Here is a 16980-nt window from a genome sequence, read left to right on the forward strand (position 1 = left end):
AAATCAAATTAATTTTAAAATTTTTATGTTATTTGTGTATGGCAGTAATGAAACATTTTGTTTTTAAAATTTATATAGATATACAGAATACAGATTACCAGTCAAGCCGGCCAGATGGCAACTCTAAAGTCACTTTACCGTCCTTAAAATGAGGACAGTTAGAACTGACCGAGTGCTCAAAAAAATCATACAAGAGCCCATACCAATTTTAGGAATGCAATAGTATTCTCAAAAATATTTGCACAGTTTCTGAATTTTAAGAGTTTAAAACTTAGAAAATGTGTACTTGACACAAAGTTTGATTATTTGTTCTAATTACAGCTTAAAAATACAGTACAAGCAAAATTAATTAAAATAGTTCTTAAATCTTCATATTACTTAAATACTGTATTCTTTTGATGATAAAAAATAATTTTTGATAAACTATTTAGCATACTTACGATATGAAACCTGGTTTGCCAGATGGAGATGATGGTTCAGAATATGATAATGAAGTTATGGATTTGCCATTTTTAATTACATCACTTCCATGTAACACCTGTACCTAAAATTACTTTTATTTTTAAATAGGTATAGATAATTGATATTAATTATTTATTATGTTCAATATTCTAATTAATGATAATATTTTAAATAAAAAGTTCTCTCTTATCCGGCATCACTAAACAGTAAATTACAACACATCACACTAGGAAATACATAATAATGAAATGAACACAGAACCAATTACTGGTGTGAAGAAAACAAAAAAAAATCATTAAAAAGTTGTGAGAAGTATTTTTCAAGAATAATAAATTTAGAAATAAAATTTTATTTTAACATGTTCAACTAATTTATATCAATCCATAACTATTTCTTTAAATTTAACCTTATGAATCTAAAATAAATTCATTTAATTTCACTTGACATCATCATATGATATACAGTGGGTGATCGGTTAACGAACAGATCGGATAACGAACACTTTTGTGAAAGATTTTTATGTTCGGACAACGAATACATGATCGGATAACAAACACCCCACAGAACAAACACAAGAAGAAGCGACGTAAAATAACGAATACCAATTGGACTTTCCTTGTCTTCGGGCAACAATTCGAAACTTTTCGGAGTGTGGGAGACGTCGAAATCTACGCTCAAGCCGGTATATACCGATCAGATAGTATTCCTCCGAACTTTAAAACTCTCCCTTATAATTCCAGCCTTTTATTTTTATGAGAAAATAATTCTTTTATGTATTCGTGAGACTGTCGGGTAGGCACTCGTTAAGTTCTGCGTCTGTTTTTTTTTGTAAGGTGAGAATATAATAGCAAAGGTAAAGAGTTGGCAGAAGATGCCTAATGTTGCTGGGCAGTATGGCGTTATAAGTCTACAGTAGGCTGCAGTTCATTTTTTTAAGAAAAATACTGTATAATCAAGAAGATTCAAGCAGCTAAACGAGTAACAAAAATCACATCTGAGAAATATAGAACATCGAAGAGTTCATAATGGAACCTGAAACGGATCTNACCACTGAGAATGATGAGAATTGCTGAGAATCAAACAAACTGTTTTTAATTTGATCAATTTTCGCTCTATACAATCACTCTATAATCGAACCAATATGCAAAAAAGAAATTCAAATTTAAAACGGTTTGAACATTTGGTTAAAAAATCGAAATATATAAAAAATATTTATAACAATGTCTGAAATGTTATCAATTTAATACCCCTAAGTACTCAATGAAGACTAAATGTAATTAAAAACAAAAAATCACATCTAAAATAGTACAGTAGAAGCTGTTCTTCAGGTTAAGCCTTAATGCTCTCCCTGTCCCCTGCAGGGGAATTTCGAAAAATCCCTTCTTAGTGTGTGTTTTTATGATGTATCTTAACTGTGTACAAAATTTCACGTCTTTAGGTTCAATGGTTTGCTCTAGGTGATGATGAATCAGTCAGTCAGTCAGGACAAGTAATTTTATATATTTAGATGTATCTAGCTAGTCCTTTCATTTACCTTTCAAATTTACTGTTTTAATGTTTGTCATATTTTCCATAGCAAGCATTCAACAGTCATCACATTGCCATTCTGTAAATGACAAGCATCCACTCTAGACAGAAGTCGCTCATGAGATGGAAGTGCTTACAAAGATTCTTTCCACTTGCAGTTGCTGTCACATAGGACATACCCTTATATATCACTTAAAAACAAAATATTATTCTTTAGAATTTGAATAAACTAATTTATTCCAAATTTTCTGAGACTGTTCAAATTATCCAACTCTGAATATCATCAGTATTTTATATAAAAGATGGTCTACAAAGTGTTACAAGCTAAACTCAATCTATCAAAAGTTATAAGCTTTTACAAGTTTTGAGTTATTTATGCTTTCATTATTAAAATTCTGTAGCTTCTTCCATAATTTTCAAGAACACTAATAATAACTAATACCAATAGTATTGTGAGGTCTCAACTGGAGTCCAAAAATCCAAAACCTCAACCAAAATCTGTTTTAAAGGAGAAATTTGTTTTATATAAAAATGTTCTTAGTCGATAGAACATAGTAAGAAAGGTTGTTTTGTGAGAGAGTAGAATGGGAATTTGAGTATTTTATGCTATAATAGCAAAAAACAGAAAAAATAGAATGTTTAATAAAACCAAATGTCATGTGAGTGCAGCTGGTAACATTAATATTTACAATAGGAGAAAAATGCTCAACTCTCAATGAGTAAAAATCACAATAATCCAATAAACATCTCCAACTAGTGTCTGATCTCTGAATTTAATCCTGAATAGACTGGCAACAAACTAGGGGCCAATCAAGAAAGAGGAAAATGGAGATCACAACCAACCAGAATGTCCAATCAGGAATGTGAAATCTTTAAGAAGACCAAAAGTCAAGGAGAGCAGAACTTTTTCTCACTATGACAGTCAACTTTAACCAAGTGATACGAGTGAAAATGAAAGGTAAACACAGTAATATGAATTGAGAGATTTTTTTTATTTGGCATTTATTTTGTGTGGAGTGAAGTTTGACTAAAACTTATAATACTGTAGGTATTAGCGACAGGACTGTTGTGGATTGGTTAAATTTTGTATAATGATGGTTGCCCTCCATAATTTGACCAGTTTGAAAATAGGCAGTGTAAGACTGTTGAAATTGATGAGAGAGTACTTTGTAAAAGAAAATATGAGAAGGGTAAGAAATGAAAGGAACCTATTGAGCAGTGGGAAGTGTTTGCTGAGAAGATGGTACCTGTTTTGTCACTCACATTAATGTTGGGTCTGAAGAGATGTTAAATTGGGTTGTATATACCACGTAAGTTTGTTCATCCTGACGATAGTTTACATGGATGAGTGGAAAGGATATTTACACACAGATGATTTGGAGAGTCACAAAATTGGCCATAAAACAGCCAAACATGCTGAGCATTTTGTTGATCCTGAAACTGGAGTTCATACTCAAAGGATAGAGCATTTGCGGTTGTATCTAAAGGACTGTAAAAATGTTTCTAAGCATTTTGTTGAAGAACTTTCTGACTCATATTTGTATTTTTTTATGTACAAGAAGTTGATGAAATGGTCTAAAATTAGTCCAGGTAAAAGGTTTCATATTTTATTACAACATATAGTAAATGTGAATCTTAATTATGGAAGGAAACCAGTTTAGGAGGAGTCAGAAAGTGTGCCTGCAGCACCAAAAGGCAAAAAGAGGAATGCTGAAGAAGATGATCCTATCAAAAGCACTTCTGCTGCATTTTTAAGGAATTGACAAATGATCGTGAGTCATGCAGTAAGTGTATTTTGAGTGCTTTGTTGTTTTAATCACCTATGTTATTTTTACTCAATTGTTGTTTAAACATATATGTTACATTAGATGCAGATGGTTTGTTTCATAAAAAGGTGCTGATGATCTTGGTGAGAAAACATGAAGGGGTACTTTTGTTCATGTGCCTTGCCATTTTTTTTTTTTTACCTAGGTCTCATATGTAGACCAGAGATTGCTTGTGACATAGAGAAGATTGTAGGATTGTAAAATATAACCCAATTCCCTATTATCATCATCATCAATCATCATATTTTGGAGAATAAAATATATAAATAAAATAAATCATTATTAGTATATCTTTATGAAAATGATCATCAATGTATAAAGTAACATTTATTTCACGTTAATTGATCATAACAAGAAATTCATTATCTACATCTAGACACTAAAGAATAGTGAAAAAGCAGATAAAGTCTACAATGAAAATCAAAATCATCATCATACAAAAATGATATTTTGCAAGAAGTATGGAAAAAGTATCTAATAGGCATAATGTTTTATGTTATAAAAATAACTATAACATATTTAAAATAAACTATAATTTCTTTTTATGGACTTCCTATATAAAATTATAAAATAAAAATACTATAGTAAATATAAAAAATATATACCATAATACACACTTACTTTGCTTTTAATTGAACTAATTGCACGGTTAGCCATATTAGCAACTTCTGGATGAGGATCATTATTTAGTATTAAAAGTGCTCTCCAAATATTTGTATAAACACTAGTATAACTACTTCCTACATTGGTATTTACACTTAAACTACTTAAAGATGTACTAGAGTTTACTCTTCTAATACGATCACTGGCTGGTGTTGCTAATCGGCCATCAACATGGCTTAATAAATCTAAGCTTAAAGCAGGATTTCCTAAATTAAATAAAATTTTATCAAAACACATGTTAATTTCAGTCATTTTTATTATTTCAAATTATAAACTAAAATTTACTTAATAGCATTAACTTTTAAATTAAATTTTTAAATTTATATACTTTGCATTACTAGTACAGTGCCACCCTGATTTATGAGTACTTGATATATAAATATTTGATGTAATGAGCTCCTTTGTTTTATTCCTCTTTTTTTATTTATGAGAAAAAAATATTTGATAGAAAGAAATGACCAATATTTACAAGAACAAGATATTCTAATCATAAGTACAACAAAATTGAAATTTCTATGATTAATGACTTGTAGATTTCAGTTTCAATTTTCTTTGTTTCATTCATACTGTGTATTTGTAAGTAGTAGTACTGTTCGTTCTAATGTGGCTGTGCAGTTTAGTAGACTTTATCTCTATATTAGAAACTCTCTTGCTGGCAATTACAATTTTATTGATTGAAAAATAATTTTATTTTCCTAATAGTATAAAATGATTTATTTTACTTGTTTACTTCTTTTTCTATTTACTTATTATCTTAACTGACTTTTATTTTCTTATCATTAAATGAAGACATGTTTGATAACTTAGGAGCTTACTTCTCTTATTCTGTATTCACTTCTTTCATTTTATATTAGTTCCTTTCATATTAATGATTAACTTGATTATCAACAATTTCATTTTATTTATTTTATTTTATTTCATTTAAAATCATTGGTTGATAGATAAATAGGCATTTTTGTGTCACTTTAATGCTATTTGGGAATATTGGCAGGGTGACTGGATTATACTAAAATGAAATACAAATTTTTACCTTAAGAAATATGGGAAAAACTTTACAACAGTTGTTTTTTTCATGGAAATGAGATATGCTCATAAATCATCATAAATCACATAAATCAAAGTTGCACTGTAAATCAAATTAAAAATTTCTTTATAAAATAACTAAACCAACTCATATACAGATTTCAAATACTAATACATTGTCTGAAGACACCAGAAAGTTCTAAATTCAAATTTCTTCTAAAAATTATTATTTTATGAAATGCAATTTAATTTTACATAATATACTATAAAAACAACAGATTTATTACAGTAGCAGAACTAAAACTAAAAAAACTAAATTGATAACATTTTACAGTGGTTACTGATTTGGTTACTAATTTTATTACTATTAAATTTGACAAAATAAAATACAGGATGTCTCACATAAAATTGACTCCAATCATTAGAAACAATAAAAATGAACTTAGGCAAAGGACACTCATTAGAAACTTTATTTTAACATTATTTAAATGTAAAAGAAACTTACAGATGCTGAAAGTGGTGTCCTTGTACATCTATGTACTGTACATTGTTGTGTTTAGATTGACCTTCTATAAAATACTGATGTTAAAGCTTCAATGTATCTGCAAATGCTTTTCTTTGGTTCATTTATAGTTCTAGGATTGTCACTCACCTTTTTCCTTTTAAATATTCCCTATAAAATTTACACCACTAATATTTCACTATCTCAGTTGGACTGATTTTAAGTGGAACATCCTGTACAATACATGTATTATTATTTTTTCTTCATTTTAAAGTAGCAAATTTATCCATTCTTTTTTTAAAGATTAAAATATTTTACTACTTATTCCTAAAATATCTTGTTTACACTATCATGACCTAGAGATTATCTAAAATTATTGGAATTAAACCTTTAGAATAAAATATTTGTTATATAATAACATTTAACCAGTATGATTATATAGTACAAGAGATCGTCCATAAATGATGTCATGATAAAATTGCACATTTTTAACCTCCTCACTCCCATGTCATTCATTGACAAAGCTCCAATCATAAAATGATGTCAAATTGGTTGTCATCCCAAAGGTAAATTTGATTGTATTATTATGATGTAAATAAACTGCATCAATTAATGGATATTAATATAAAATTTATTTATTTACAATTTTATCAAAATAAAATACTGCATAACAATAGCATTACTGATACACTGAAAAACCTTTTAGGCAGCAAAATAGTATTTACTAACAAACATTTTCAGTCTTATTAAAAGACCATCTTCAGGTTAAGAATTCTGTAAGATGCTTTCTATGCAGTAATCTTTTTATAATACCATTACATTAATCAAACTTATTTTTTGCTACACTTGATAGTTAATTATTTTATTCTTGTAAGCTTGTAAGATATTTTTCAATTAACACATATTGTAAATACATTTCTCCAACATTTTCATTGTGATAATTCTCCACATATTTATGTATATATATGGGAATGCTTTGTCCTGTTATGTTTAAGTCATCAATCTCAATCTCTGCATTACATTTCTAAAGCATTTCAAACAAATTCAAAAGTTGTTTCCCTCCAGTCCATGACAGACATTGTAGTCTACAGTTCTAGAAAATGCTATTGAGTGTTGCTTCTCTATATTTCCTTTTTCGTTGATAATATTCTGAAAATAAACTTTGAATTTTTCAGAAAATTTAATAAACATTTTAAACAAGTTTAATGCAATAAATAACTGTTTAACTTGTAAATACAGTAGCCTGCTTGGTGTCAGTTCCATGTCCTGACAAATGTAAAATTCTATGCATATACAAAATTGTTTTTAAGATCTGTTGAGTTAAACAAGATAAAGAAAACCTATGATTTCATAGCAATAACACAATTTCATGTTACTTATCCTAATAATATTCTTATGACTTTAAACTTGTAAAAACTCGAACTGATGAGTCATTTGTAATAAATAGTGAGAATCTGATAATTTAAATGCCACACTACTATGGTCACAGAAATTTCTCCAATCATTTTACTGTGGCCATAACAAACTGTGTTACCAGCCATAGTAAATTAACTGTATGGTAGACACTTACTTTTTAGTATTCTTAAATTAATTTAAGTACAAAAAACTAAATTTTTAAGAATAAGTTTTTTAAATTGACATATTGTGTTAAAAAAGATAGACATTCAACATTCAATTAATTCAAAATGTTGACCATTCAAAATTTTAGTAGAAAAAACAGGAAAGTCAACAGTGCCATATTAGGTAACTACAGAGTTTGTGGAACTGTATTTGTTGAATTTTTGGCAACAAGAGCATTGTGAGAGGGTGTAAAATCCACGAGTTTTTTCATTACACATCAGGTTGTTTTCTACAAATTGCTTCATGCAAATGATGCAAAATACCCAAATAATATTCTTTGTTGACAGTTTGGAAAAAATATGCAATGCACAACACCATGACAATTGAAGAAAACAGTCAATATGACTAATTTTTACTGACTTTAATGTGGTCTTTTCAGTCTCGCTTCACCTTTTGAGCACCATTCACTTTATTGTTTAGCTGTTTCAACATTAAAATTATAGATCCATGTTTCATTACCTATAATGATACATTTTAAGAATGATTTGCCTCCTTGAAAAAGCATTTCCTTAGCCACTTGAACACATTTTTGGAAAAATCAACATTCTCAGGATGACAAGAAGCAACATGCACAAGTACAAATGATCTTTTAAAATTGCTTAACAAGATCCAAATGATAATGGAAAATGTTCAATAATATCCCTATTGTTAAATGACAACCATTGAGATCAAATCCCTGACTTGAGTGACACATTCATCAGTTGAAGTGGATCATCTACCAGAGCATGGTTAATCTTTGACACGTTCTCTGCCTTCCTTGAAAATCTTGTACCACTCAAAAACTCTTGTTTTTGATAAATTATTGTCACCAAAGGCTTCTTGCAACATTTCTAACATTTATGTAGCAGTAATTCCATTAAAAAAATAAAATTTAATGCACATACCTTGCTCAATCACAGTTAACATGTTGAAAAATTACAGAGACACAAACCAAGCATTTAGTTGCAAATGAAAGCAGACAATGCATATGGATTACTGCTAGATATAGATGAAAATTGTGCCAAATGACAAAAAAGCAATGACAGCACTCTCTTGCATGCCACAGTTTAAATGAACCAATACCGATACTTTTTGATCACAGTAGTACATTAATTGAATTAGTATGTACTTTTATTGCAACAACACACATACTGATAATTTATATTGTATTCTGTAAATTATTATGAAAACAATATAATGTAATACCTACCTGAGAAGGATAATGTGCTAAAATATTGGGTTGTTCAGAAAGTAAGTTCGTTTTTTCCCCGTGGAAAAAAACACAATATTCTTATGATAAATAAATATTTTATTGAATTATATGTTGACCATTTTGGTCAAATACCCGTTGTCATCGTTTCTGGTAGTAGCACGATTTCACATTCATAAAAGTTTTGGTCGTTGCTTACAAAAAACCAATCCAAGTGATTTTTGACATTGTCATTTCAAGTAAATGTCTTACAGTTAAAAAAAATTGTACAGACCGGAACAAGTGATAATCTGAGTGTGCTCGATCTGGTGAATACGGTGTGATAGCACGTCCCATCTAAGTTATAACAGTTTCTGACGAGTTACCAAACTTGTGTGAAATTTGACATTATTGTGGTAAAACACTACAGCTGTTTTTTTATCAATTCTGGCTGGCTTTTTCTGTTTGATGATATTATGCAATTTGTTTACTCGAATGCAGTACATTTTCGAATCAATTGTTAAATTGTCTGGTAAAAGCTCCAAAAAAAAATTTCCTTAATATCCCACCAAATAGAGCATTTCTCTTTAAGAACTCGTGGAATTCATATATCGAGCTTTGAAACGAAACCAATTTGTTTCAATTACTCAAACAGTTCAATTTGACAAATTTAATCTCTTAGTGATTTCATGTGTTGTTATTCCGCAGTTTGCTTCAATCAGCACTTTTATTTTGTTTTCATTGGCTTCAATTGGCCATCCATAACATGGTGCATCTTCAATACTGAAATTGCAAGAACGAAATTTTGTAAACCAGTTTTTTTGGCACTGTCATTCTGTCAACACATCTCCACCATACATGTCACACAATTTTTTTCTTGCTTGAACAGCATTTTTATTTTTTTGGTAATAAAAAAGCAAAATATGCCGAAGATGCTGCTTTCGATCTTCCATATTTGATGGGACACAAAAAATAAACAATTGCACGAAATCAAACAAAATTTTTTACAAATAAGCCATAAAATGCTAGCTGTCAAAATATATAATGATAATATGGTTTAGAACGAAAATGGCGGAAAAGATACCACTAATCCGTCTAGTGGTAAAAAAAACGAACTTACTTTCCGAACAATCCAATACATAATCATAAAAAGAATGCAAAATAAAATGATATACAGGTATCCCTTGATTAATGTGGTTAATTAATCCCTTGATGCTACCACATATATCAAAATCGCATTAATCAAATACAGTATTTATGTTAAGTAAAGACAGCAAGAAATGTCACATTAATTAAAACTTTCACTGCATATATAATGGGATTTTTGTAATTAATTTTGCACTTTAATCAAATCCTGCATTAAGCAAGGGGCAACTGTATGCTTCATGATTGTGATTTGTGAATCTTTATTCTTGATACTATTACAGAATCGTGAAATGTCTTGGAAATTCTTTACTAAAATAATTTAGTACATTCAAATAGCAATCCTAATTACAACAATTATATGCAAAAATTCTAAACTTGTAACAACACAAATAACTTTCATCACTTAATACTTAAAAAACTTAGACTTGCAAATATCAACCATTCATCTAAAGTAAGCATTATTCTAATATATTACTTGAAAGTACATAAATACCATAAATTGAATTTACAAACAATATTAAAAAAATTTATTATTATTTATGTATTTATTTTACATATAATTAGAACCGTCTTACAACAATTATTTCCACTCCCTAATGATTAACCCAAATCATACAATGAAATAATAGTGATAAATAAAAATGAACATACATGTGTAAAAAAATAGAGAGGTTGAGGCGCACGTTTTAAACGTATAAACGTGTACGTGTGACGTTCGGCGCCGCTTTCCCGTAAGCCTAAAAGTTTGACGATGGTGTTTGGAATGTCGAGCGTGATTCCACCGACTATCCAAACCCCATTGTCAAACTTTTAGGCTTACGGGAAAGCGGCGCCGAACGTCACACATACACGTTTACACATTTAAAACGTGCGCCTCAACTTCTCTAATATAAATTATAAAATGTAGTTAAACTTAACCAATGAGTTATACAAAAGACATATAAATAAATAATATCAAATATTATAAAAATATAAATAAATTTAAGAATTTATATTAAAAACTTATTAAAAAATAAAACAAGTGCATTATATTACTGGTCACTTACATATTATATAAAATACAATGATATGATCTCTTACATTGTATAAAATCATAATGTAGAATATGTTCTACTGGTCTAGAATGTGAAATGTAACGATAAAAGTATGATTTGTGGAACATTGCATGATAATAAAGAGTGTACATACTTGTTGCATTATGTGTTCTCCTATTGAGTATTCTTAGTTTAAACCAGTAATTATGTATTAGACCATTAAAATACTTAAAAATATTTTATTCTTTCTTCTAATTTTATTCTTTTTAATGTCACAATTAGTAACATGTGGTGAGTTGCTAAATTTATTTAATAGGGAATATACTTTATGAATTTTATGAAAATAACTTTAAATTTCCATAACATAATATAAAAAATTTTTAATTAATTTATGCAGAAAAATATATTCCAATTAACATAAAAAGCAATCATTATCTTTAAATCTATATCTATTCAATAATTTACATCAAAAAAATTTTTGATTAAGAAAGAAATCTTTTAGAATGTATTCATTCAACAACAGAAGAGTGAAACTTATATCTAAATAATATTTGAAATGCTTACCAGGTAATGGAGAAGGTGGAACTTTCAGACGATCTCTAGATGCTACTTTACGTAGATTAGTTGATTGTAAAATTTCTAAAATATAAAAGCTATTGAAGTTGAAATGATATTAATGAAAACATAATATATTAGAATTACCTAAAAGAAATTACCAGTATTTGGCGGTAAAACAGGATTACTACTCTGAATAGTATCTCTTACTTTTTCCTCTTCTAAAAACTGATAAGCTACTGCAACAAATTGATTTTCAAATACCAAAACAAGCCACTGAAGTGCCACTACTAATTCCTTTCAGGAGAATTCAAAAATTATTAAATAGAATCTTTCATATTTAAATAAATTTAGTATTTTATATTTCATTACTTTTCTAACAATAGGTGAACCATCATTAAGTACAGAATTAATAAGAGTGATTCCAACACTATGATCAATAGAATTTGCATGATCTGATCGTTCTGTTGAACTGTTAATGAATGTTCCCAGTGCATAAACAGCTGCCGTCCTTACCTAGTAAAAAATTTAATATGAAATAACTCTAAAATAAAATTAATTTTAATTACAGAATTTATTTACCTCAGGAACAGGATCAGATAGTAATGTGTATAGTTTTTCATGTGCTGAATCTCTAACACCACACCAACGGGCAGCATCATAATTGGACCATGTTCTTCCCAAACATATTGCTAACCATTGTCTTAAAAGGGGATTGGGATCATTAATTTGCTCTAAACATATTGCTATTAGATTTCCTTGCATAGCAGCCTCCTATATATTTATTTTAAAATTTGGACTAAATTTAATATAATTATAAAATTATTTCAAAAATAAAAATAAAAATTAGTAGTCTTTATAAAATGAAATATATTAAGAATAATTACATTTCTCAGTAAAATGATCACTAAATTATCTAAAATAAAAATTCAACTACAAGAACTCTATTTGAATTAATTATATGGAAAAATGGAAAAAACAACATGCATTGCAATATTATAATATAATAAATTATTAATAACAATATATATACATATGAGTATATAAACTTTTTCAAGGTGATACTGGTTACTTCTTTTGCCTAGTTAATATGAAGAGTGAAAAAATTTCATCCTAAAATGTATAGCCATAATCATTCGATTTTATTTACAAAAAATAGATATAAGTCAAATTAATTTTATCCTATTTACCTATAGCATACATTACATTTCTTTTGGCAAAAATGTTCATATTTTTTAAAATATTCATTAACTCATCTAATACTCTTTAGAAGAAATTGTATTACAGTAGAGCCTCGATTATCCGACCCCCGATTAACCGACCGTTCTAGTTGGCAAATTTCAATTGTCCGCTAGTGATGTGGCGCTACAATATTTGGCTATGTCTTGGCTACTTTAATATTATTTTTATGTGTTTTAGCTGGCAACACTCATTCGACCATGAAAGGGAGCCAGTATTTAAACGAGGCTTAATTTTCTAATTTTTAACGATACAATAGCGACGATTATTATTTTAAAAAATTTTTGTTAGGCTTAACATCGATGAAAATTCAACACGAAGTAGGTTAATGGCGATATACTAATATACTAATTACATGGGATATAATAATATACTACACTAATAATGGATTTTTTCATACTTTTCGGTTATCCGACTTTTCAATTATCCGAACATCCCCAGTTCCCAATTGAGTCGGATAATCGAGGCTCTACTGTACTTTATTGGATAGATACCAGGGCTGTAGAATTGCGTAAAAATCTACCGACTCCAACTCCGACTTTTCCTTACCATTCGACTCTGTTTCATATACATAACAAGTTGGTAAGTAAGTAAAAGGGAGTCGGAGTTGGCGGATTTTTGACGACTCCAACTCCAGCTAAAACACCAAAACTCCACAGCCCTGATAGATACTTTCCAGATAATGAAACTACCATTATTTTCTTTAAGACTGTAGAATAGTAATCAAAAAGTCAACCATGATTCTATATCTATAAATTACAGCATTAATTTTAATTTAGAGTTTTGCCTAGTTACATTCAAAAATTCTGCTTTAATCAGATTATGTTATGCAATTGGTGCCTGAAACGTCTTCTATTTCTGCCTTACAATAATATTTTATGTAAGAAATCATTCCATTCCGAGATTTGTCTTGTAGTCTGTTTTAGATTGGTTTTACTGTGTAAGTAACATTCTCATAAAATTACTATAAAATTTTGAATTTTAAAGGGATTAAAAATATGTAATGCTTTACAACAAAAAGATAAAAAAATAAGATCATTAATGGAAATACCCTTTATGACAATAGATTTAATTATATGCTAATCGGTTCTTAAATTTTTAAAAACTGTTTTAAATGAATTTAATTTTATTGATTTTTAAATATTAGCATCTAATGTAAACAGAAATACAAAAATTAAAATTAGTTAACAGCATTTTATCATTATATTTTAAATATAAATATTAAATACAGTTTTGAGATCTGTGATTTGTTTGTTAAAAAATAATAATAAAATATCTTTATTTAATTTTAAATGAAATAAAAATTAAGATATAAATTATTAAACTATTTTACAATTATATTAAAATTTAATATTTGCATCTAAAAATATATAAACTAACTTTATCATACTATGATATTAATGAAAAAAAAAAATTGATTATATCCTTACCTGTCCTGAAGGATAATTATGCACAATACAAGACATAACAAAAGCAGCCATTGTTCGATGTTCAGCCTTATAAAAAATAATTTAGATAATCTCATTATAATTGAAATTAATATTAAACTTTTGTAAATACTTTAAATAAAAGCTATATACCATCTTCTCATGCAGCTAATCCATGGAAGCTTAAAACTTACAAGTTTAGAAAATTACTAGAACTGAAATATTTTGCATAATTCACAGTGTATACTCTATATCTCCAAAGTAACATTGACAATACAATGCTTACTGAAATATATTTTAGAAAATATCATCTCAAACATTTCATTTTTTCCTCTATCTTTTACTTCACTTCTATTAGTAGTTCATTTAGATATAATTATAAAATAAATGAAATTAAAAATCCAGGAAAAGAAACATTAAATAGAAAAAATTTTAAAATCAATACATTATTATTTAATAGAAGTTTGAGAAGTAATTATTTAGGTCATATTTACTGTAAAGAACTATAGTCTGTTTCAAATAAATTAGCATCTAATGCAAACAAAAATACATGCCACTTTGTGTTCTAATTGGTCTAATTTAAACATCAGTTGAACATGAACCTAACTGTAACTGATTTCTCCACATAATATATTTCCAAATAATTTGATTCTAAAGAATATGACACAGGAAAATTCACTGTGTAAATATAAATATTACACAGAAAATTATTATTTATCTGAAAAACTATACATTATTAATAAAGTTTAGAATAACTTTCCAGACACGTCTAATACAAATTAAACCAAATCCTTTTTCATCAATGAAGATCATAGTTTTCATCTACAATGTTATTTTTAAAAATTTGTATTCTTAATCATAATTAAATAATAAAATGCAATTATTATTTTGATATAATAGGTATATTTTATATATATAATATGAATAAAATAAAATAACAACATAATGAACAAAAGTTTTCAGAGCAGATGACTCCCTGCTAATGACTGATAAAGATATTATAATAATAATAAACTTCTTGACAAAATACAAAGATTTTACCAAGAAAAAATAATAAAGTGTTTTAAGAGATAAAAATGAATACAGTAGAGCGTCGTTTATCCGAATCAATTGGGGACTGGGGTTGTTCAGATAACCGATTATGTACAAAAAATATATTAACCTATCCCGTGTTGAAATTTTCATTGATGTTAAGCCTAACAAAAACTTTTTAAAATAATAATCATGGCTACTGTATCGTTAAAAATTATTTTTTTATTTTGTACAACTAAAATAAATATATTGAAAAATATAAAAACCAAAAAAAAAAAAAAAAAAATACTTTAGAAGTTGATCTAGCTAGTATCAAAAACGTTTGATTCAGCATGACACACAGTCCTCAGAAAAATACCACACAAAAGTGCCAGTGCTGCCAGTTAAAATAAACACACCCACAAAAAAATATTAAAGTAGCCCAAGATATAGCCAAAGATTGTAGCGCCACAGCACTAGCAAAAATTTAAATTTGCCGAATGCTTTCGGATAACCGACGTTTTGGATAAACGACGCTCTACTGTATCATTTTTTGAAATTTTGTCTTCTAGAGTTTTTATCTATGTTTTAAGTAGTTTAAGACAAGAAAAAGTTATCATTTGTAAATTCACAAGTTTGCAAAACATAATATTTTTGATCAACAAGGAGCCAATAATGATTGTTTGTTATGAATATATTCAGTATTTGTTATATTTCATTTTACACCTCTTTCAAATTTATTATGAGATTTACATACATAACATTTCAGTATTTAATGAATTAGCATCACTTAAAATATAAAAATTATTTTAAATGTATAATCAAAGTTAAAAATATGACTTTGTTTAACATAATAATTGCTGGTTAAAGAAAATCAATCAAATTATTTTGGTGGAGTAAAACTAAAATTGCTTGGTAGTTGGTTTGTTTACATTAAGTGTGAACTTGTAATAGACTAAGTACCGTTCCCATTTGCAAAAAAGTAATGCAAAAACAAAACAAAAAAAATTGTTTTTATATCACAAAAAAACCCAGAAAATTAAGTTAAAAACAGCTTAATTTTTCTATTGTCACAAATTTGAACATTGATAGAACATAAATAGATAATAGAAAGCAAGAATGGTTGTGACATTATGGAACAATATAGCAGACACAATAGAACATTAACCGCTTAAATAAAATATGAACATATCATTACAGGCCTGGGAGTGCCATTTCCCCTCTGAAAAAGTGAGAAAAGTGAGTTGAAATACAGAATAAGTGAGTAAAAAGTGAGTGCAATACAAGTAGCCCTCGGTTTATGCTGGCTCAATTTATGCCGATTCACAATAACGCTGCTGCACAATTCACCATTTTGCGGTGTAATTCCCCAATTTTCCCTATGCTAGACTGATTTTCATTTCAGTGTCGACGTATTTACCGAGCCGCAACATTGTATATTAGTTACAAAAGATTTTCTGTTTAATATTATTGGGTATGCATACATTTGCATTAAATTAATATTAAAATACTAAACATTTAGGTACCCACGAGTCAAGTTATTAAACTTAATAGTCCAACAAATGGTGTCTGAATCAATAGTGCCAATGAATGTATCCCGTATCAGATCGTTCAGGAAAACACTTTACGACGCAGTAGCACTTCCAGCGATCACAAATCATCATTAGTGAGACAAATCTACTTTTCATTGGCCAGACGATATCTATCTCTTCTTAGCCACCTTCAATTTTCCTGCTCAAACTGACCTTATATATGGGCTACGGCAACCAGTGGTCGA

General features: G+C 28.3%; 1 protein-coding gene across 1 annotated transcript in view; it reads right to left on the reverse strand.

Moving 5' to 3' along the window:
* Positions 1 to 374: 374 nt before the first annotated feature.
* The window catches only part of LOC111634668 (regulatory-associated protein of mTOR-like), an 85051-nt gene continuing 68445 nt past the window's right edge, over positions 375 to 16980 (reverse strand). Inside the window, exons 13-19 of the mRNA XM_023379502.1 lie at positions 14196 to 14261; positions 12109 to 12300; positions 11899 to 12042; positions 11688 to 11823; positions 11536 to 11610; positions 4437 to 4684; positions 375 to 544 (exon numbers count right to left, since the gene is read on the reverse strand). Of these exons, the coding sequence (XP_023235270.1) occupies positions 437 to 544; positions 4437 to 4684; positions 11536 to 11610; positions 11688 to 11823; positions 11899 to 12042; positions 12109 to 12300; positions 14196 to 14261 (969 nt within the window). The 3' untranslated portion in view covers positions 375 to 436. The remainder of the gene's footprint in view (positions 545 to 4436; positions 4685 to 11535; positions 11611 to 11687; positions 11824 to 11898; positions 12043 to 12108; positions 12301 to 14195; positions 14262 to 16980) is intronic.

The sequence above is a fragment of the Centruroides sculpturatus genome, unplaced genomic scaffold, assembly GCF_000671375.1.
Source record: "Centruroides sculpturatus isolate CEXI.00-Female unplaced genomic scaffold, Cexi_2.0 scaffold921, whole genome shotgun sequence".
Classification (NCBI taxonomy): domain Eukaryota; kingdom Metazoa; phylum Arthropoda; class Arachnida; order Scorpiones; family Buthidae; genus Centruroides; species Centruroides sculpturatus.